Source organism: Octopus bimaculoides, chromosome 12 (genome assembly GCF_046866305.1).
Source record: "Octopus bimaculoides isolate indiv1 chromosome 12, ASM4686630v1, whole genome shotgun sequence".
Lineage (NCBI taxonomy): Eukaryota > Metazoa > Mollusca > Cephalopoda > Octopoda > Octopodidae > Octopus > Octopus bimaculoides.
Genome location: NC_142939.1, coordinates 2,769,638 through 2,793,947, shown reverse-complemented (window position 1 = coordinate 2,793,947; position 24,310 = coordinate 2,769,638). Strand labels below are relative to the sequence as shown.

The following is a 24,310-nucleotide window of genomic DNA, read 5'->3' as shown; positions in this document are numbered from 1 at the left end:
AGAAAAACTAGACTGATTGAGGTAAACCTGTCATAGTATACACCTTTGGTTAATTGAGGGATTCTGCTATGGTTTGGGTAAATTGCAGTCCTCAGTTTAGATGGACGTTGATGACATTGTAATAGAAATTCTCATTCTGTATTTATAGAGAACAAAATATATTCTAAAGCAAGAATTGATGTACTCTCTTTGAGGCCGAAGACAGAGGTAGGTACGAAATGATATTGATTTCTCATATCAATCAACACAGCTTATAAATATGCGAGAGAGATTAAGAAGATTTCATTAACATTAGTACAACATTTTATTTGTTCAAGTAAGTAGAATAATATTATAAATGCATAAAAGTTGGTGTGGGCAGAATTTGGTAGGAGAATATTGAGAGACAGTAAACACTGGAAGGTAATTAGCCCATTTCAGCCAGTCCATAGATTTAGGTATGTGATTATATTAATCAAATTTCAATAAGTAGACAACATTCTTCAATATTGGTCTAATTCTGTCAGAAGAAAAGTACATACATTCCTGGTGTTCACTTGCTACAATTCTCTCTAAATGTGGCTACACTGGAATATTTTCACCATTTATTGTTTTGGTCACGAGTAAAACATTAACCCTTTAGCGTTCAGACTACTTTGTTATATGCAATGCTTATCTATTCACATTGTTTTCAATTAATCATGCATTATCTTGTAGCTTTGAGATTTCGATGGTATGGTTGTTTATTCTTAGGATGACATTGTAGGGTAGGTGTGAGAGGCCAGATGTGTCCAGTTTGAACATAAAACAGAATATCTTGGCTGGATAGGGCCTGTTTAAATACATTAATACAAGCAAGAAATTCTTTGGCAAAGTCATTAATGATGTCATGTATGTAAAAATGAGAACCAAAACCAGTTCACCACTTCATCTTGCCAGTTACTTGATTTCTCTACTTATGAGACTCATCGAGTTACTTTATACTCTGTCCTCTACAACGAGTAATTTTTCTCTAAAATCCTCAAAAGTAACAGCAAAAAAGGTTCAAAGTTTAACATTTCTGAGGCTGTGTACCATAACAGGAATTATTCACTGCTTCATCAGGACAGATGAAAACAAAAATTAACAGCAGAATTTAACAAGAGAGCCTACATTAATTGCTGAGGTATTATTAATTACACACAGAGTAGGGTCTATCAGATGAAAAATTTTGATTAGGTGAGATTTCTATTCACTTAATAGGCACAGTCGCTCTCTGGGCTGTGCTTAAAATTCAGCAAAAAGAGACAGAAACTTTCTCTAAAATCCAAACACTACAAGCAAAAGAGACAACTCTAGTTCTAAATGACAAAATTTTCATAACTGATGTTATTGATGGTAATGAGAATTGTCTTCAAATCAATTCAAGAAAGTAACGGATACTCTTCAGTGATATTCGGCTCTATCAGTAATAAAATCTATTTATAGTTGGCAACACATTAAATTAGAGGGTGGCAGTGCTAAGCAGTGATGCGTATAAATACAAGGTTTATCACCAGTTCAAATGTGCTTGGGGCCCATTTGAACCTGTAAGAAAGCCATTTATTGTATCTAGTCATGGAGAAAATTGCTCACTGTAGACAGATTAAATTAGATTGAGCTGAAGAATCTTAGAAAAAAGCACACAAAAAATAAAGGCCCATTGTTCAAAATTAATCCTGAATCTATAAGAATAGTTGCTTAAATCTTATTCTTGAATAGCTACGAGTGATATTATATCATACAGCCTGAAAAATTTAAAAGGAAAGGAACCGAACTCAGCTGTATTTGAATGTAGAACTAAGAAGGTAGAAAATAATGAGAAGCTTTTAACGGATGCATACTTTTCTTTTAATCATTACAGAAATGATACAGAAGGATAAAAGAAAAGAGATTTGAATATCAACACATTATCAATATATTATATAACAAAGTAAACAGATGTTTTTGATGTTTTTGGGTGGTGGAGTTCATCCATTAATCTTGAGTGCTTTAAGTCACTAGGAGAATGTTGGTGTGATATAACCATTATGACAACAGCCTAGACATCCAATTATATACAATTATAAAAGATTGGAACTAAAAATATTGTGAATTTCATTAATTATGGCAAACTTATAGAGTAAACAACAACAAAACAACCGACAAAATACTAAATCAGTTTTTAGACAGAAATCCACACACATATAGACACAGACACATGAAGTTTACGAGATTCAAATAAGAAAGCAAAAAGAAATCATTTGAAGTAACCATTCTGTTGATTAGTTTCCCCAAAAAATTATTAGACATATAATAAATAAAAAAATATAAAAAGTAAACGATAACAATAGTGAAGTAGAAAGTTAAAGCTACAAAAATTCTTCCCTTATTGCCAAAATGTGTGTGTAGTAAAGAACTCAAAATGGAAAATATTGGCACTTGTAAGATTTGCTAAGCTGGTAATTCTTATCAAAGACCTCAATTAAATTAGAATCTATGCAAAACATTTGCCTGTCCCCTATCATCTAACCATACAGAGATTTTGCTAAATAAACCCTGGGGTCAAAGCATGAAGATATCGTTTTTGAATAAAGAATTCTTGTTTTGACCTTAACCCAGCTGAGATCCAATGAACCTACGGCCAAAGATATAATCCCCCTAAAGTATAACACAAAGCGATGCTGAAAAGTTCCTGGCTTTGAATAGAAGACAATACAAGAGGATTAGTTAATTATGATTTTATTCAACATATTTCCCTCTCAGATTCACACACTGATTGCAGTGGCCCTTTGGTTTTTCTAAGCCCTGTAAAAGAACTTGGGAGGTTGAGCCTCCAACCAGGCCTTTCACGACACCCTTAAAGCCAGGAACTTTTCAGCACTCTCTTATACATAATCTACTTTAGATAATGTCATTAAAAAAAAAAAATAGCAAAATGTTGCTAAAGGAGATTTGGCTGTTACTTCAGATAACCCCAAAGAAGAATCCTCATTGATTTGTGTCTCAGAAGTAAATCAACACAAGTAGAATCAATTTGTGTGAGTGCTGGCGGAGAGGTGACTGGCAGAGTAGTTAGAGCATCACATGAAATACCTTGTGGTGTTTATTCCAAAACTTTGCGTTGTGAGTTCAAATCTCATTGGGATCAACTTGAACATTCATCTTTCTGGGACAAAAAATAAAGTACCAGTCTAGAGCAGTGGACTAGAGGAATCATTAGAGTACTGGACAGAATGCCTTATGTGCTGGCTCTTTGCATTCTGAGCTCAAATCCCACTGTGGCCTATTCGGCGATATATTGTCATTTGGTTCTGGGGTATCTTATGAAGGATCCCCTCACCTACAAGTGTTCATGCCAGGTTTGTGGTTGGAGAAGAACTTTTTCCCTCTCCAACCAATCTCTGAGGGCCTGTAGCACAACCCTTTTGTCTGACTAAACAATGAAAAAGAAATCTTAAAAGCTATTTTAACCCTTTTGTTACCATATTTCTGTTGAGATGCTCTGTGTTTCTTTCAATTTATTTTAAATATAACAAAGAATTTAGTAAAATAACTTAGTTACCATTCAGCTAGTGTTAGGAATACAAATTGTGACTAAGGTTTGGTGGAAGATTTTAATTCAGAACTTTTGAAAACAAGACATTTGTACCACAGAGCCAGAGGCAGTTTCAGGTGGATTGGTATCAAAGGGTTAATGTAAAGATTTAAAATCTGCTATTAGTTCAAATAACTACCCTGGGGACTCCTCATTGGCTTGTGCCTTAGGAGTATATCAGCCCAAGTAGAACCAATTGCTATTATATAACGATCAATTGTGCTACTTCAAGAACTGGAACTGGTATTTATTTTATTGATCCAGAACAAGGCAAAGTCGACTTTGATGGAATTTGAGCTCAGAACTTGATGACAGATAAAATACCACTATTTTGGTTGGCACGATAAGCTTGTTAATATTAATGTGGATCTGCAGACTTGACAAAACACCAGCCACAACCTTTCTGCTATTTGTTCCAGTTCTTCGCATTGTGAGTTTGAAATCCTGCCAAAGTCAAGTTTGCTTTTCATCCTTCCAGGATCATTAAAAATAAAAAATTAGTCAAGTGCAGGGGTAGATGTAATAGGCTGTCCTACCCCTAATATCAGACCTTGTGCCCTTGTTATAAACAATTATGATCAGCAGAATCAGTTGAGAGACAGACTAAAGGGTCTTCTATGCACTCCATTCTCCCAGGATCAGTTAAATACTGAGGCAATTTAATGCACACGATTTGTTGAGTTGTACCCGGGTAATTCTCATGTAGTGGTGAATTGCAGAGTTAAACAATTAATTAGAATAAATACGTGTGTCTTGCCAAAGTAGATGTGTTTATGTATCAATGCATACCTGTATGACTGAGTACTTAACGCAGAGACGGGCTGGAAATATTATATCAACAACAGGAGAAACCTGATAAGACAGCATCAAGTGAAGACTTCTAAGTATCATTATACATCACCATTAACTCCTAGTACTACTGACAAGCTACTATAACTACTACTACTACTATACAATCTGAAATTAATACCCGTTGCTGTCTAACCCCGGAATAGCCCCCACCAAAGAGACTTATGATCAGCGACGTAGTCACTGTGACCGTTTTGTATTTTACTTCTACGCCGCATCGAAATAGTCCTGTATTATTTTATTGTGTTCTTTTTCTTCAAGATGCTAGGGTACAATTTGAATGTGATTTGGCTACTATTTTCAGCAGGCCGAGCGACCACATGTGTAAACATGCTGCTAACAAGTTACGTCAGTGAGATTCATATACAAGTACACAGATGGTAATGTGAAAATGTATTATTAATGCATGGGGAACTAATCTTTCTATTAATAGGCTTTTGATTGGATTGTCATTTTGGTGCAATCCAAAGCTGCAGACACAGACAAAATATAAGTTTATTCGCGAGGAAAATACTTTTTTAAAGTTTAAAATTCTACTCAAACTTAGGTTTTCTGATGTGAAAAGAAAAAGTAATTTTAAACGGGAGATGATTATGTAGAGTTCTTGTTTTTTGACCTAATTTATATATTTATTCTTAGGACGACCAGTTATTTATATTCTTTCTTGCTTATTCGTTTTCGTTGACCCCCACCACCAGATTTAACAATCTCTTTGCATGCACACACACATTATTATTATTATTATTGTTAACCATACCGTCTCATCTTCTATTCCGTCAACATTTTCCTAATCCCCTGAACAGCCTGTATCTATCTACAGGAACGTGTATTCTGAATTTACACACACAGAGTTTGCTTTCTCGTTTCTAGAAACATTATCCCAGTTCACGTTACTGTTATTATTGTAGACTATAATTGTTAGATTTATCGATAGACTCGGCGAGCTGTTGATGTATGGATATTTGAGAGAGAGAGAAGGAAGTTGTTGAAGACGAATGTAGGAACGGAGATAGCCACCAACCGTTTCCTTACTTCCACCTTCCGTTTACAGAGCTTTCAGATAACAACTCACAAAAAAATATAATAATAATAAATAAATAAATAACGGTACTTTTTTTATTTTTATCACATCAACACTATTGTCATTAGCAAAGCAAGTTAATATGAAACATTAATTAACCACCCATCTCTATTACCAACACCAATAACTCACCGCCTTTCGCAGACAAAAAAACAATTACAAAATAAGTTGAATATAGTCAAAGTTTGTTAATCTTTTTTTAAAGATATCCATAAATGTAGAAAGAAAAAAAAGAAAGAAAAAGTAATACTTACATGGTTTAGATACTCCATCTGCAAGAGAAAACAAAGAAGCGATTATCAGAACATGTTGACAACAAGCGGGCACTGGCAAAATCTTTGTTTTCTCCATCGTTAAATACTAATTTCTTCTCAACCCTTTCTTTTCACATTGGTCGTTGTCACCCACAAACTTTGAAACTAACAAACATAAAGTGGGATACTACAACTTTGTGTCGTTAATTTGGTTCTGTAACCCACTTGGTGTTTTCCTCCCTCACACAGGACCCATGACGGGAACTCCGTCGTCGTCCTAAGGCAGAAAAACCACTGAAAACTGTTCATCTAAATATATATATATTTATATAATTAGATATATATAAATGTACACTCACACACAGAACCACACATGCACTCACATATGCATACGTGTGTGTGTATAAAAATGCGTATGTGCATGTGTAAATAAATATAAGTCTATTTATACATATTCAATAATACTCTTTATGTGGGTTGCCGTCAATAACGACGACACTCTAACGTACACGTACACATATATTTGTGTATATTTACCATCCCACATAAATATTATTCGTGTTGTGGAATGGTGTTATCTTTGTTTCTTTTTTTCACTTTCTCTGTCTGTCTCTCTTTCTCTCTCTGTGGTGGGGGAGGAGGTTTAAAAGCAGATGGCTCTCCGTCTCCCTCCCTCTCTCACTCACTCTCTCTCTCTCTCTCTCTTCCAGTCTGCTAATGATGACGTTGCCGTGTCGACAGAAACAGCAGCCTAAAACCGAAGGCGCTGCTATTTTCTCTCTGTCGACTCCACTCAACTCATTTTGTTGTTATTATTGTTGTTACTCATCTTAGGAGAAGTTTACTTGATTTGTTTTGCGGCTTAACTTTACAAGTTTCATGTTGTTTTTTGGTGCCGTTGGAAATTGGTATAACATTGGCAAATAGTAAATTCTTAAAATACACACACACCCATAGACACAATAGTGCGTCACTTAATGATAGTGATTCTGGTGTATGAGCCAAAAATGTTACAGAATAATATCTATCCCATTTAAACGTGGATGTTCTATTAGAACAAACTTTTACTGTGGTAGTTAGCACCATGGGAGAACTCTTGCATTGACTTCTCTGTGAATTGCATTTTGCACCAAAAAGCCAGTATGAGAATTTTTCTCATGATATCTACCACAGTAAATTTTGTTCCGACAGAACATCCACGTTTAAGAAAGGATAAATATTACCTTTCGATATTTATATCTGAAGTTCTGTAAGAATAACACGACACGTATTGTGTTGAGGTATTGAGGACTTTTCAATTGTGGTTTATTCCGTTTCTAAGGGTATCAGGAACTTTATGTGTGTGTGACCTAGGGTTAAGTTAAGGTCCACTGAATGACCGATGCGATGTACGCCCGTTGTGTACTTTCGACCTTTCTATTGTCTACCTTAAATGCTATATAATTTATTGAAATAAAATTAACGCTTCGTTTTCTGATCTTACCTCAGACCACATCCTATAATTACGTTAAATAAAATGAATTTCTTTATTTTTAAAGTTTTATTTAAAATTTTGCGACTGTAAACAATATCAACAAATTTACTTATAAAACTAGGACAACGTATTTTCACATATTCCTTTTACTGTTCTTTAACTACAATTTACCGTTAAATCCGATGGTGAAAACTAAACTCTGAGGTATCCCCGCTTCGGTTAGTGCCTTAATTACAGATTTATAGCGTTTACTGACTAACCTAGCTCTGAAAACAATACCACACGTAAACCTAAGTGTAATATTAATGAGTGAAAGGGACGACATTGATCACTTTCAAAGATTTGACAGAGATAAGTCAGCAGAACAAAGAGACTGGAAAAGGGAGAAAGAGTGAGAGAAAAAGAAAGGATTGAGGGAAAAGAAAAGAAGGAAAACAGAACTAGATCTACGTAAAAAAAAAAAACGATAGTAGTTGGGTGAGGGTTAGATGGCAGGCATGGAGCTGTGGCCAAGATGTTTACCTTTGAATGACAGACTTTGCAAAACATCATTATTTAAACAAATGCTTAGAAAAAAACAAACAAACCAATATTAACAAAAGCGATGCAGTTTTTTGTAGCACATGTTACTCAAATATTTGCAGCAATAATAATTGCCTCATTAACCCCTCATTAGTGTGTAGGGATGATCAACAGCTGTCATATTTTGAGCAAGTAAACACAATCAAATTGAACATTAGAGAAACATTTTACTAGAATGCAACTGGACATTGATGAAAACTTTTGCATTGACAGATATTTTATACTCCATATAAGAACCACTACATATACATACATACACACACACACACATATACATATATATATATATATATATATATGTATGTATAATGAGAGAAGAGGAGAAAGAAATGCTTTTGAAAACAACGACTGAATCAAGAATGACATCTTGAATTGTAAAGAAATTTCAATGGATTGACCACATCGATTCAATATAATTGAAAAGCAGCCTCTTTCTCCCCGTCTCTCTTCCTCTTCTCTTTTCTTTCACTCCCTTTCTTGTTCTTCTTCCTACCTTTCTCCCTTTCTCCAAAAAGCAAAATTTTCTCCTCTTCTGAACAAAAGAAAACATCCTCTTTTCGATTTGTATAAAAGGCAGAAGAAATTTTCTCTACATTATATCTTGAAGAGTTCCATTGAATGAACAAAAGTGCAAGTAAAGAATTATCTAAAACCCTGACTGCCCCCTTCTTTTTAATATACAATATCTGTACACCACTTCAAACACACAATACATACATACATACATACCTGTCTGTTTGTCTATATGTATCTATCTGCCTATATATATATATCTATATCTATATCTATTTTTGTATCTCTCTCTCCCTCCCTTTCATATATATATAAGCATGTATATATATATATATATATATATATATATATATATATATGCATGTATATATATATGTATGAATATATACATATATATATATGTATGTGTATACATATATATGTATGTATATATATGTGTGTGTATATATATATATGCATATATGGGTACAGGACGTCAAAAAACGTGAAGAAAATGAAATACAAGAACATTAAAAACAAAAACATGGAAGTGAATATATATATGTATATATATATATATTTATATATATATATATATATGTGTGTATATATATATATGTGTGTATATATATATCAGTTTATAATCCATATCTACCTATATCTATATATATATATTTATTTCTACATCTGTGTATATATATATATATATATATATATATGTATATATATATATATTTATATTTATAAATCTATATATATCTATCTATATCTCTCTCTCTATATATGTGTGTATATGTATGTGTGTGTGATTGTATATATATATACATGCGACAACTCCTACGCATGTGGTACTTTCTCAAATAAACTCACTGAACCTGCTCCATCACAGCAGACAGCAGCAATAAGGTAAGTTAATTACAAAAGCCTATGTGACAACCAGAATGAATATAAGACGGAATGTGTATGTGTGTGTGTGTGTAGCAGGGGGTGGGGGTTTACTCTCTCTCTCTTATATATATGTATGAAATAATATCAGTTCTAACTGCCTTCATGTACAGTTTATTGATTCAGAAAGAGATGAAATATTCATGTGTTGTGGGTGGGGGTGCTAAAGAATGTTTGGCAAAGTTGGTAGCCCGATCATGCATGAAATACCTCTGTAAGTCTATATGTAAATTATATTAATATGTAATTATTTTCAGTAATATTTATAAATATTCATAGAATATAAATAAAGGTAGTTTATAAAAAAAAAAAAAACTCATTCATGATGAACCTGATGCCATTAATAAATAATAAAGTCACTTTGTTAATTATAAAACCTATTGTTTTTGTTTGTTTTTTTTTTTACTGTTTTACATCAATTATGCCACAGATGTTTATTTTTTTTTTTAATTTAAATATGCATATTTTCAGAGCAATAGTTTTGTGTTCTTTTTTGTTTTTAAGTTGAGAAGCCTTTCCTATTATTAGCCAGACAACTAGGAAATACATATACCTTTAGTAGGCTAAATGAAACAAAAATCTACTGATATGTGCAGGTGTGGTTGTGGAGTAAGAAGCTTGCTTCCCTACTACATGGGTCTGGGTTCAGTCCCATTATGTGGCACTTTGGGCAAGTGTCTTCTACAATAGCCTCAGACAGAAACTGGATGAAGCCTGTTGTATATATATCTTTCTTTCTTGGTCTGCCTGCTGACCACCAACACCTCTTATGTCCATCTCCTATGTTCCTGCCTTAAGGCTTTCATTTTATACACTCCAGATCAATTTGATTTATCTTCAGTCGAAAGACACCTGTTGTTATATTTTTGTTATTTGTAATTGTGTACCATGTTTTCTGTTTTTTGTCTTTGTTGTTGTACACATTCACTAGCTTTCTTCTAAAAAGTCTAAGGCTCTTAGCTTAAATTTTTTGGTGGGCAACCAGATCGAACAGTCTCAAGTGTAACTGCCCGAAACTGTAAGGACATCTGGTAACTTGACTGAAGAAAGAAGGCCATGAATGACCTGTCCTTTTTTTCCTGTCCCTCCAATTGTTGTTTTTCCTGTACACTTTTGTATTGTCTATCTGTCTGGATGTTTTATTATTCTCTATTGTGTTATTATTCAGGTCACTGCCTGGAATTGAACTCAGAATCTTGGGGTTAGTAGCCCACATTCTTAACCACTACACCAATATACCCGTTTGTTTTAATATATATATATATATATAATTGCAACAAACATTAAGGCAAACACCTCAGGTCATACACATTACTATTATTGGAAAAAAAGTCAAAGTCTTACAGCTGTTTCTGGGATATCCCTGAGTATGGGTTATTCTGTCATCAGAGACAAATAGGAAAAAATAGGGAAATCTGCAATAGCTCCATAACTACTGTCTTTGATGATGTTATTATTATTATTATTGTTATTGTTATTATTCAGCTCACTGCCTGGAATCGAACAAGAATCTTGGGGTTAGTAGCCCACACTTTTAACCACTATGCCATATGCCCACCTGTTTAATAATATATTCAGTACTGAAGTTCATGTATGTACTGTTGAATATGGTGGGGAGAAATAATTACAGTTTGTTTAATATGTAAGTTGTAGATGTAGACACATCTCATTTCATTAATAAATATAGATTGTATTTAATATCAAAGGCAAGAATTAAGATGAAAGTTCATTCAACATCATCTTCATAAAAGACCACCTTCTAGATATTAAGCAGTTTTTGTTTCTCTTAAGTAACATACTCTACTCACATCATCTCAGATGTTTTAATGAACGAATAAGTCAGCAGCCGAAATTTAGCTGTGGAATTAATTAAAATAAAAGAAAGTCCTACTTAACAGTAACTCTCTTAATTATCTAATTGATAAATATATGACTAATTTTTATAATTAAATAAAATAGTTTCCCATAAGTTCATTAGATGATATACTTGTACAAAGCCACAGATATATTTCCAGTTTATAAGAAATCAATTTTATTGATGATGGATCTGCCAATATATTTGGGTAGAAGTATTTCAATCAACTGAACTGCCAGTTCATGAATTATAAAGTGGTTGAGTATTCCACACATGCATGTACCCTCAAAAAAATTCCCAGGTAGAATCAGTAAGAGAGTAGCTGATGAGACTGTGTGCATTTGGCTTCACACAGTTTCTGTCTATCAAGTTGTAGTCTCAAACGTCTAAGAGATAGGTGACTTCTCTATGAGAAAAGCAACAAAATTGAACTCAGGACCACATTGACTGCAAAAGAAACTTTTTAATGGTTCAAGCACACCTGAGTCTATGACAATCAATTTTAGCAATCTACAGAAATAGACAAAATAAACTCAAACAATGGTATAGAATTAACTCTGGTATAGAATACAGCTACAATGTTTCTTCCTTGCTCTCTGCAGAAATGTAGCATTAACAACTGTATCTCACCGATGCCTAACCAATCAGAATACAACAGCATATTCCAAACACTGAGCAATCCCAACACAATAATTAGCCATGACGTGTTTGTAGTCTCCCACTGAAATTTTAAGAGATTACTCATTATGACTCGATTCAAGATGCATATCTACATGTTAGGATGCTTCTTCACTGCTATGTAATAATAGACAATATTACACAGCTACAACAGCATCCAAGCCTAATTTTCCTATCGCATAACCACATACATACATTTAACTCTAAGGGAGAGGCACACTGTGCCACTCAGGCTAAATTTATCCAGGAGATCATAGACATAAATATCAACTGTACAATACTGTGTGCATGCACATACATATATATGTATGCCTATATATATATATATATATATATATATATATATATATATATATATATATATATATATATGTAAGTAGTTTTCGTAACTTCATATTTTCCGACGCTACTCTATCTCTTTCTCTATCATTTTTTCCCCCTCTTGTTCTTCCTCTGTACTACTACGTATCTCGCTTTACCCCTCTCGTTCTTCCTCTGTTACTACTACGTATCTCTTTTTTCCCCCTCGTACTTCCTCTCTTTCTCTTTTCCTCTCGTTGCTCACCTATTCTTCTACTTCCTCCCTTTGTTTCTCCCTCTACCACTCTCTCTCTTCCCCTTACACCGGCATGGTCACATGCTTCCGGTCAATAATCCTTTTCTTCCTTGGCTATCGCCGAGCAAACACGCGAACTACTTCGTCCCTACTTTCAAGTTCGTGCCTCACAGTGTTCATACACACATAATCTTTCTCGTCTGGCCGTAAAGCCTTTTCTGTTTGTTTTCCTGTCGTGTTTTTTGTCCGTCACTACATTCCTCCATGGCAAGATTTAATTTGTGTATACAAATTTAATTTGCGGTCCATGGGAAGAGCCGTTTTAACGATGCGTCCTGCCCAGCTCTTCGAAACGCCGGTGTCAAAACGGGGGTAGCTGATGAAGTAGAATGTTCTCTATGTGGTTTGTGTGTTTTCTCGTCTACGTTTTGTTTGCAATGTCCTGTACCCAGATATGCACCTATACATACAGGTGGATGTCGGTATGCACATACCTGTACGTATATATGCATATACTCATTTACTATTTGTTTTTATATATATATATATATATATATATATATATATATATATGGATATATATATATATACACACCTAGTGCTCACATTGCTAATGGCTTAGCAAAGTGGGTTGGTTTAAATTTTCTCTTCCTACCTATGTTTCAAATAACCTGATGATAGCAAATTTTTTTCATGACATAACTATAGTAATTGAACTACTCATCAAAAAAAAGAAAAAAGAGATACTAAGCCACACTGCATTATATCAGAGTGGATGAAAGTAGCTGGAAGGGAGATAAAGATGGTGGTGACAAGGTGCCAGAGTATACTCTCAAGGTACAAGAAGGTGAATATAAGAGAAAATATTGAGAGTTGGTGGGTAATTTTATAAGAATGTGGGAGGAGAGCGACAGATGGTTAGAAATTGGTGGATGTAGTGAATGATGGAAAAGAGTGGTAGATATCAGTATAGAGGAGAAGGAGGAGGTGAGAGAGATGAAAGTATCTCAGGAAGTGGGAGGGGAGGGTGATGAACAGTGGCAGAGATGGAGGTCAGAGGTATATGAGGATGGCTAAAGTAAGTGGAGTCACAAAAGTGTGTAGAGGACATTTGATATCAAATATATGAGGATGCTGAGAATGATAGCAGATAGCAGTGGTGTTAAGGATGAAGTATGGCAGGCCTAAGATGCAGCTCAGAGATGGAGAGAGTCAACTGAACACACTACACATATAAGTATATAGGTATATATATGATTATATATATCAGTGTATCTATATATGAATACACACACTTACTCATTCATTCACACACACATATACACACACTCTTATTCTCTATGAGATCTAGTTTCCCTTGTTCTGAAGTTATTTTGGGACCATATCTCCGAGAGACTGCACAGAACTTATGAATTAATTAGTTTTTATATAAGAATATATAAATATATATCTCTCTATTGTCTAGAATAACACTGGGGTTATTGAGGTTAGAAAACAATTGCTGGTTGTTTTAGATGAAAACTAGAAATATTTGTTTATAGAATTAATTAATACACACACACACACACACACGCATATATATACACCTGGCTCTGAGTAATGCAATTTTCCACGTGCAATAATTGGCAAATCTACATGATCAGCTGAATATTAACAAGAATATAAACAGTCTGATGGAGAGAATTCACATGCTTCAAACTCTGCTGAAGCTGAACCAGTCCCGACTGACTTCAAAATCATTATGTCTGACTTGTTAAGCCAGCATGGTCTCACTAACCAAACTCATTTTAAAGCAGCACTACAGATAAATTGTTATACACAACTAATTCATAAGCTCTAGGTTGCATTATATAACCTTCTTAGTATTCACTATTCTCTATGTATTAATGGATATATTAATAAACTAAGTGCTTTTGACTGGAGCTTCATGGCTACTAATTCTGTGACATTACTGACTAAACTAGTCAATGCTCTGTGTTTATGTGTACATGAGAGTAGAGGAGGCACAATGGCCCAGTGGTTAAGGCAGCGGATTAGCAGTCTCAGGATCGTGGCTTCGATTCCTAGACCGGGCGTTGTGAGTGATTATTGAGCTAAAACACCTAAAGCTCCATGAGGCTCTGGCAGGAAGGGGTGGTGAACCCTGCTGTACTCTTTCACCACAACCTTCTCTCACTCTTACTTCCTGTTTCTCTTGTGCCTGTATTTCAAAGAAGCCAGCCTTGTCCCATTCTGTGTCACGCTGAATCTCCCCAAGAACTATGTTAAGGGTACACATGTCTGTGGAGTGCTCAGCCACTTGCACGCTAGTTTCACGAGCAGGCTGTTCCGTTGATCAGATCAACTGGAACCCTCGACGTCGTAAGCGATGGAGTGCCACATGACAGTGACCACATGTTCTTACTTTCTTTCGCTCTCTCTCTCTTTCTGTCTATCAAGTCCTCGCCACATACCTCTTCATTTAAATTCTCTTTAAACAGTGGATCAATTAAATCTCTTCACTATTTTAATAATTGAAAAAAGTATAAAAATGTAAATGGTTGTGGGGCGGGGTAAGTATTTTGTTTAGAACATGAAGATAAAAATGCTAAAAAAGAATCATTTTAGCTTTTTATTTTTAGTTACTGATGGCTATCATGAATGTCTACAAGCTAGAGTAACGATAATCAGCCGAGAAACAGATTAAATATATAGGAACACTTCACAATATATACGCATATATTTATACAGCCTGGGTGTATACAACTAGCACCATAGTGGATATAAACCAGGGATGTGCCACCCAAGTAGGCAAGGTAGGTAGTGCCTACCCTGAATAAAATAGATTGATAGCAACATTTCCTTTTATGGCAAGATATGCACCTAATTCAATAAAATTAGGAAGGTTAGTCTGATTACTCTGCATAAAATACAAAATATTTTATTTTTTTGTAGATTAAGTAGGTATAATTTGCCCCTGCTTTTCAATCTCAGTATTCAAGCTACACATAGTACTGCTGTAGTAAAGGAGCTGCGTCCACACCTACAACACCATTTTCTTTATGTGCTAAAAAGGCAGAAGTAAATCTGTCTCCAACTCAGTTGCATTGCCTATGTTTCGCTTATTTTTGTGTGTTTTACTATATAAAGGTCCCCAATTGCCTACCCTGAGTAATTACTGATGACACGTGGCCTGGTATAAACCTTTCATAATTGATGAGATAGATTAGAGTTATTGTATTGGATGAGTTGATGAAATTAATTCTCTTTAGTTTAGGAGAATTTTCAATATTGGAAAGATCTTGATCAGAACATGATTAGAAAATGTTTGTGGAATCTAAATATAAAATTCATTGTGATTTGTTGATCTCCAAAACAACTGAACTTGGAGCTTTATGATCTTTGAATAACAATAGCCAGATAGCATTATTAGACAAGTAGTTACCATAGGTTAAACCTGACCAAGCAGACCTTTGACCCAAAGTATTCCAACCATGACAATCCTGTTGTTTTATGTGTTGGACTACATGATCTAAGATAATCCTCAACAGGATGTGATTTCAGAGTGGTTTGGAAGCTGTTTCTAGCAGGTTGTTTGATCGTCATTGACAGAACAGTACAAGTGAAAAGACACTCATATAAACAATGAAAGAAAAAAATAAAAGTTTAAACAATGGAATGGAATTGGTAACAAAGGTAAACCGATAACAACAACAACAACAAACGGTAGGAATTGAGATGATGGAATGAATTGAAAGAACAAACCAAATCAATGATGTTGAGATTAAATGACTTGTTAAAAATATCAAAGTATGGAAAATAGTTTTGGAAATCTAGACACAAATAATTATAACTTGTGTAACTTTCCATTATTTCCAAACTAGATAACGGTACCTGATATTATTTCTTCAACTCTTCTGAATAGAGACGAAGAAATAAACTATGACAAAAAAAAAAAAAACTATAGATACTATACGTTACCATGTTGATGACAAGGCTATGTCATTCGATTGCCCCCTGTCATTCGATTGCCCCCTGTTGTATTCCTATTGATTCTTCCTCCAAACAGACTTTTGTTTAACTGCAGTTAAAGTTTTATTTGGTATGAAAATGTTTCTAATACCAAACCACCAAAAGAGTAGCTGTGTGATTGAGAGGTTCTCTTTGTAACTGGTTGCAGGTTCAATCGTAGTGTGTGGTGCTTTGAGCAACTGCCTACTATAACAGACCCAAGTTAATCAATAGATTCTGACAGGAATTTGGTAGATGGAAACCATGTACAGGTCTGTCATATAAATATGTGTGCGTACATGTGTGTATGCCTATCTATCTATCTATCTACCTGTCTGTCTATCTCTCTCTAGCTATCCTCCCTCCCTCCATGCATGCATGTATGTATATACATACGTACATACATATGTATATATGTATATACACACATATGTATGCATATGCTGTATCTCTATATGTCCCATAACTGTGACAGTCCCATAAAAGGGAAGAATACTACTGTTATTTAGCCCTAGGAAACACTTGACACATCTCCCTTTTATGGGACTATCACATTAAGTTGACAACATACTATCACTTTATTGTGCTCTGCTACAGCCATAAATCTCTCCGAGAGATTTAGAAATATATTATTTCTATTTTCAAAGTTGTTTGAAAATCAATAAAATTATTCAGGAATCAGAAGTGATCAACTTTACTGACTTTTTCTCAGAAAGTTTGGTGCCCCTTTCTATTCTGACATCTTGGTAATGTGAGGCAGGTGTAAACAAGATATTTGCTCTGCTCTTCAGCTCAAAACCAATACAGTGCTAATTCAAAGCGGTATTCATTGAGCCATTTCATCTCTTCAAAAATGTATGTATGTGTGTAAGTTTGTGTTGCATCTGTATGTGTGATGTGTGTCTGTCTATAAATGTCTGTTACCTGTGTGTGTGTGTGTGTGTGTGTGTGTGTGTGAGTGTGTGTGTGAGTGTGTGTGTGTGTGTGTGAGTGTGTGTGTGTGTGTGTGTGAGTGTGTGTGTGAGAGAGAGAGAGAGAGAGAGAGAGAGAGAGAGAGAGAGAGAGAGAGAGATTTTTTGTGATTGGCCCATGTCCTACTGCAGTAACTTCCCTGCACTGTTGCCATTTTCTACTTCAAAACCAACTGATAATCATATTGTTGTACCAAGTAAACTCGAAACTCAGCAAAAATTCTCACTTCTGCACCTGGTAATCACCTTGAAAAACTGATTACCATCTCTGTTTTGCACTCGTTAACTGTTGTCAGAAACTCATTACTTGATGCTGCAATTGTTTGGTTCTTAGACTTATTAATATCTTCCTTCCCTTTTTTTTTTTTTTTGTGAGGTGCATTCGATTTTTTTTTTCTTGTACATGACTGAATGAATGCATGTATTGAACAGGTTTTAACATGCATCATATGGGAACACTTCAGTAAGCACACATGCACACGTATAGATACTTGTAAGAACCCATTATAATGCATACATGTTGAATATACACACACATACACATACACTCTGTGTGTACCTGTAAAATCCAGTCATAATTTCTTTGTTCTGTTCTTCTATTGAAATGAAAACCTTACAGCCACAGAGAAGATACTTCGAACATTTTATATTAACTTTGGCATTTTATTATGTATACTAAGTACATAAAAAAAGTCACCTGACTAACCTACTCATTAAGTTGATAATTAATTGATGCTTATCCATGAGAGTCAACTAAAATGTATTGTAAGAGCACTGACATATATCTCGCCAATTAGATTATGATATATAACAGTTAAACCTGTATTAATAAACTCTAGACCTCTTTAAAATGGTAGCTATTCAAGTTTTTAATTTCTAAATCTTAAGGCAAGATGCTAACAATAGAATTTAGATAATCAAAATTAGTATTGTGATATAAGATATTTTCCTCTAATTAACATACTAATTATGGATTTCAAATGGTATAATGTTAGACTTATTGGTAGCTTCCGTTCTTGCAATCAACTTTGTCAGCAAACTGAGCAGCTTGTCTATAATAATAATTTGCAAACTTGAAATGTCAGAAACAATGAGGCATTTATCAATATATCTAATCTAAGCAAAGTCTTGAAGAAATAACAGAAAATGATATAATTCTAGAATTATATTGTCTCTATTCCAAAAATATCATGTAATAAATAGAAAATTGGAAATAAAGTTAAGATTTCATAAATGAGAAATTTACAGTTCCAGTCCATAATTCACAATATATCTCCTATGTTCTGAAGAGATTTTAAGGAGAAATATTTAGCTCAGATGTACCAACAGATCATCTTTAATTGAACTGATCTATGGTGTGTAAACTGGTGGTTGCAATCTGTTTGAGATAGATCAAGCCCTCACTTATCTGATGACCTGCTGGGGCAAGTGAAACCGAAATCGTGATGGCCCCTGTACCAGTGGAGCGCTAAGAGCACCGTCCAAGCGTGATCATTGCCAGAGTAGCTGTCTGGCCTCCATGCCAGTGGCACGTAAATAGCACCATTTGAGCTTGATCATTACCAGCGTCATCTTACTGGCACTTATGCCAGTGGCACGTGAAAAAACATTTGAGTGAGATCGTTGCCAGTGCCGCTGGACTGGCTCCTGTGCAGGTAGCATGTAAAATGCACCATTTTGAGCATGGCCATTGCCAGTACCGCCTGACTGGCCTTCGTGCCGGTGGCACGTAAAAGCACCCACTACACTCTCAAAGCAGTTGGCGTTAGGAAGGGCATCCAGCTGTAGAAACTCTGCCAAATCAGATTGGAACCTAGTGTAGTCCTCCTATTGTTCTTGACACATTTCCTGTGTCCTTATGTCTTCAAAGTGAAGACAAGCACCTTCACTCAGCAAAGCCAGCATCCAGAGACTAGTTTCAGAGTCATTGCTCATTATCAGTCTGGAGTAGCATGGCTTGCTAGCTGTCAATGCCTATCCGCCTTTGAAAACTGTTTTCTAAGCCTAAGAAATGTAAGTAGGGGCGTGATATTAAATTTTGCGCCTCCACAAAATTTTAGTTGGTACAAGTGCACACTCTGCACTTGGGTTATACTCTTTCTGTTGTCCAAATACTTCTGTTCACCTGTACTAGCTGTTCTTGTTGTAGCTAAATTCATGTTGTCAGGGCACATAACCAGTGAAAAACATCCCATCTCATTTTTCAGGCATTGTACACCAAGAATTTTACAGAATATCTTCCTTCTCCTTTAAGGTTAGCAGAATGCAATTTGAGAGTGATTTGGTTACAATTCCAAACATCTATGTACCCTGGTAATGGTTTTAGTGCAGGTAGGACCAATTAGACACTGTCAGATCATGAGGTTTTCTGTAATAAGCAATTTTCTGGTATTAAATTTTTGAAATATAAACCATCCCATGGGGTAGGGTATCGGTTTGACTTGATTAGGTACCAATTCCTGTAGCTAGGTGAGAAGAGGCAATGAAGAAGAAGGATGTCTTCTGCTCCCCCCCAAAAAATAATAAAAAACCTGCAGCAGCTCTGAACATGTAACAACCAATGTTGTTGTTGTTGTTCTCAATGGTTGCATGACTTGTCACTTTCACAGCTGTATAACATGCAACCTTTTATCATAAAATAAATCATTACAAACTGTTGGTCTATAACCATGTTTTCTTTTTTTAATATCTTCTCTACTCAACTATTCCCACTTCTAACACAAATCTACAGGGATTAAACATTTGTTAGACTCCAGCTGTATCATTAAAATTTTAATTGTAATTTGCTATATTTCGAATCAATAGTTACTGAAATATGAGGGAAGCAGGAACATTAAAATGTTTCGATTTTCACCGACATTAAGACATATTGGAAACCATTTAGTGTGTGTGTGAGAGAGAGACAGAGAGAGAGAGAGAGAGAGAGAGAGAGAGAGAGAGAAGGAGAGGAGAGAGAGAGAGAGAGAGAGAGAGAGAGAGAAAGAGAGGGAGAGAGAGAGAGAGAGAGAGAGAGAGAGGGAGAGGGAGGGAGAGAGAGAGAGAGAGAGAAAGAGAGAGAGAGAGAGAGAGAGAAAGATAGAGAGAGAGAGAGAGAGAGAGAGATTCACAAATCTGAATGGTCTAGGTTTTGAAACCCTTCCAACTAAAAAAGGATCATTAAAAACATGGTCTGCCAGTTGTGAATGGAGAAAAGGGATTCTGATAATTATTCACAAAATTTAATATTCTTATTCCCAAGATGTTGATTAATGTAATATTTAGATAAATATTACACTGAATCATTCAACTGAATGATCCAAATCCACAATCTGTGTCTGGAATTCTTGTACCAGCCATTTTCCTTCAGTTCTATTCTTAATATGATTGTTAAAGATATGGGCATCACAAAATATCTTTTTCCTTTCTTTAAATAATCCGACTTCTAAGACACAGAATATTTCTGCTCATATCTCAAAGACTTGCTGTGGTGAAGCAGAAAATGAAGAATGTAGATATATATTTGCAGGAAATCAAGAAATTTTTGCTCCTCAGTTGTAGCTATTTTACATCACTTCTATTTCTAATACCTTTCGTGATGCCATAAACATTGCAGCCTTCAATATCTCCTCACCTAGAAATTTAAGGCCTTATGCCAATAGTAAAAACAAAAAAAAAATCAATATTATTATTTATGAGAATTGTTCCCTATTTCTATTTTCATTAAACACATTCTATTGATTTCCAATTAATAACTGAAAAAGATATTCTATGAAATATTGAAAAAAATACAACAAAAACGTTTCTACATTGAATATAAATGTTTTTTTTTTTCTATTCTTCTCAAATTTATCGTTGTCTGCTGCTGCCACTATTATCTACTAAAACTCCATTGTGAAGTAGAACAATCACAAATAGATGATATAAAATATTGCTGCCTGCTCAATACCACATATTAATTTTGAATAGCAATATTGTGGTCTTGAGACATTAATCTGAGGGAAAAGACTAATAGCTAAGCAACATGTTAGAATGCTTGACTACCAAATAAATGACTCTTGCTTCATATCTCAACACTGGCAATGTTCTTTGTTCCTCACAAAGACATTTCATTCTCAATGACCCTGCTTCCCCCCCCCCTAGTTATATGTATACATTGGTGCTAACATACAAGATGTAGTGGGACAAAAATTTTAATTCATTAAAATTATTTAAAATTACTAATATTACTTGTAAAAAAAATGAAAGGATTTTGTTGATAAAGAAATTTTGTTCTGATTCTTTGAGAGACTGGCATCCTATCCCAGAGAGATGGCTCTCAACTATTTATCAAGATGGCTCACTGACATTTCTTATAAAAGCAGTCAATAAAAAATAAAGAAATGATGTTAGCTTTAATTTAATCCTTGTATAAAACATCCATGTTAGCACCACATATTAAGCATTTCAGCTGGCAGTGGCAGACTGGCTGGTTTGCCAGCTTGTCCGATGGCAAGTGGGCTCCTGCACCATTAGAATCCATATATGGGAGCCCATGTTAGTATCTAAGGGGCCTATCCCTTCAAGTTTGAGAATTTTTATTCACTCCTGGGAGAATGCCATTAATTATTTCAGCCTGGTTGTGTTTGTAGGCAGCTGAAAAGAATACTTTTAACAAAAAAAAAAAAAAAAGAAATTAAATTATAGCATTGTAATTGCGGATGGGTCCCCTTGTATTTGTGGGTGGGCCCCCTTAGTCTCCTGGCAACCAATATATTTTGACCCAGTCCACCACTATCCGCTGGTGCCACATAAAAAAAGCACTCATGATGGTGCCATGTAAAAAGCTCCTGTGCTGGTGCCACATAAATAGCACCTAGAACACAAGATACCGCCCGGTCCAGGAATTGAAACCACAATCTTACGATCATGAGTCCAACACCCTCACCACTAAGCTATGTGCCTCCAATAACCTACCAGTGGGAATGGTTTGTATAAAATAAGCAACAACAGTGGTGAGTCTGAACTCTTTTACTCTTTTACTTGTTTCAGCCATTTGACTGTGGCCATGCTGGAGCACCGAACTCAGAACAATTGGGTTTTGTTCAGTTGTGAGTTGTTGTTGTGCAGTTCATCTTCACTTGACTATTCTGTTGTCTTTTTCAACAGCCTAGAATTACATCATCCAATGTGTTTGTCCCTATGTTTTGTAAGGTCGTTATGATATCAGGGACATTGGGGTACTATTTCTAACACGAGTAACATTTCAGAATTTTCTGAGCTTGTTGGGTTATAAATATGATGTTACTGAAGTTGGTTCTCCAGAAGTTCCACAGGTGACCAATTCTCCCATCTTTTCTCACTTTATATTTGTGCACTTTTTTTTACCTTCTTAAGAGGGTAGGATGTGAATTGATTGAGATTTACTTGCTATTTCTTGCAGATGAAGCAACTCCATAGAAGATTGAATTTTGGCTCATTATAAATAAGTTGTTGTTGTTTGACATAAGAAGGGGCATCCACCCTTAGAAACCGTGCCAAACAGACAATTGGAGCCTGGACAGTTCTCTGGCTGGCCAACTCCTGCCAAACCATCCAACTCATGCCAGCATGGAAAACAGCCATTAAACAATGATGACGATGACATCGTTGTTGTTTAACCCCAGGCCCATCTGAATGGATAGACTTTGATCACAAGCATTCTAGCAACGACCATCTGCTCTTGTTTTTTTCTTTCTCATGTCTTTCTTTTGGTCTTCTCTTCTCTGATAGCCCCTATCAAATACTGCCCGATACAAGGTCTACTTAGATGTTATTTTGAAAATGGTAAGGGGAACTGGACTGCTGTTTCTAGTAGTCCAAGTAACTAATACAGAAGCTCCATAGGAGAATCCACTGTTTATAGCAGTGAGAGCACAATATATAATATTTATTAAAGCCCATTCCAGTCCTACAGCAATATTGTGATCAAATCCTACAATGGGGGTGGGGTAGATTACGGAGATCCTTACTTGATGTGAACAACAAAAATCCCTGGTTGACGGATATTGCTGATTACAATACATCGGATTAATTAGATTTATTTATTTATTACACAATCATCATAAAATAACTTTTGGTTGATATTAATAATGAAGAACATCGAAATAATGCGAAGTTGCAATACAGTAGCAGAAACAAATAGGGAAGCATGCTTCACTAATTTAGAATATTGAACAGCAACGACAACAACAGCAAGAACAAGAAGAGAAGGAGTGAAAAAGAGTAACAAATAACAATGATGGAGATGTTTCTCTGTTCTGCGAGTGGAAAGTTGGCAGGAAGAGATGGCGCTTGGCCTGAAAGCCAAACGGTTTGTGTTGAATGCAGCAGAGTAAAATAAACACTTCCTTAAGTTAGCAAAAATTCTTTCAATAGGAGAGTCTGTGTGTGTGTGTGTGTGTAAATATATGTATATACACATACATATGTACATGTATGTTTAAGTATTTATGTATGTATGTATCTATCTATATATGTATATATATATACATACATTTTTATATTGCTATACATACATATATATATATGTATATATATATATATATGCATACATACACATATACATTCATACTTGCATATGTACTTATATGTATATGACTGCATGTATGTGCATAAATGTATGTGCGTGTGTGTGTATATGTGAGTAAATATGTATGTATATATACATATATATGTACATGTGTCTATGTATATATATATATATATATATATATATATACATACATACATATATATATATATATACATTCATGCTTGCCTGTGTACTTGTATGTCTATGACTGCATGTATGTGCATAAATGTGCGTATATATGTATATATATATATATATATATATATATATATATATACTCACTCATGGATACATACATATTCAAACTTGAATGTGTACATGTACGTGCATATATAAAAATATACATATATAGACATATACATGCATACACACACTCATCCACACACATAATCAAAGAGAGAGAACGAGATAGAAAGAAAAGTGTTGTGTAAATAGGAAAGA

At 34.9% G+C, this 24,310-nt stretch overlaps 1 protein-coding gene across 6 annotated transcripts in view; it reads right to left on the bottom strand.

Moving 5' to 3' along the window:
* LOC106876447 (cell adhesion molecule 2) overlaps window positions 1–24,310 on the bottom strand; it is an 877,233-nt gene that overhangs the window by 186,953 nt on the left and 665,970 nt on the right. For all 6 annotated transcript variants that reach the window (XM_089360683.1, XM_089360685.1, XM_089360682.1 and 3 more), the window contains exon 4: window positions 5,759–5,776. In XM_089360683.1, coding sequence (XP_089216809.1) covers window positions 5,759–5,776 — 18 coding nt within the window. The remainder of the gene's footprint in view (window positions 1–5,758; window positions 5,777–24,310) is intronic.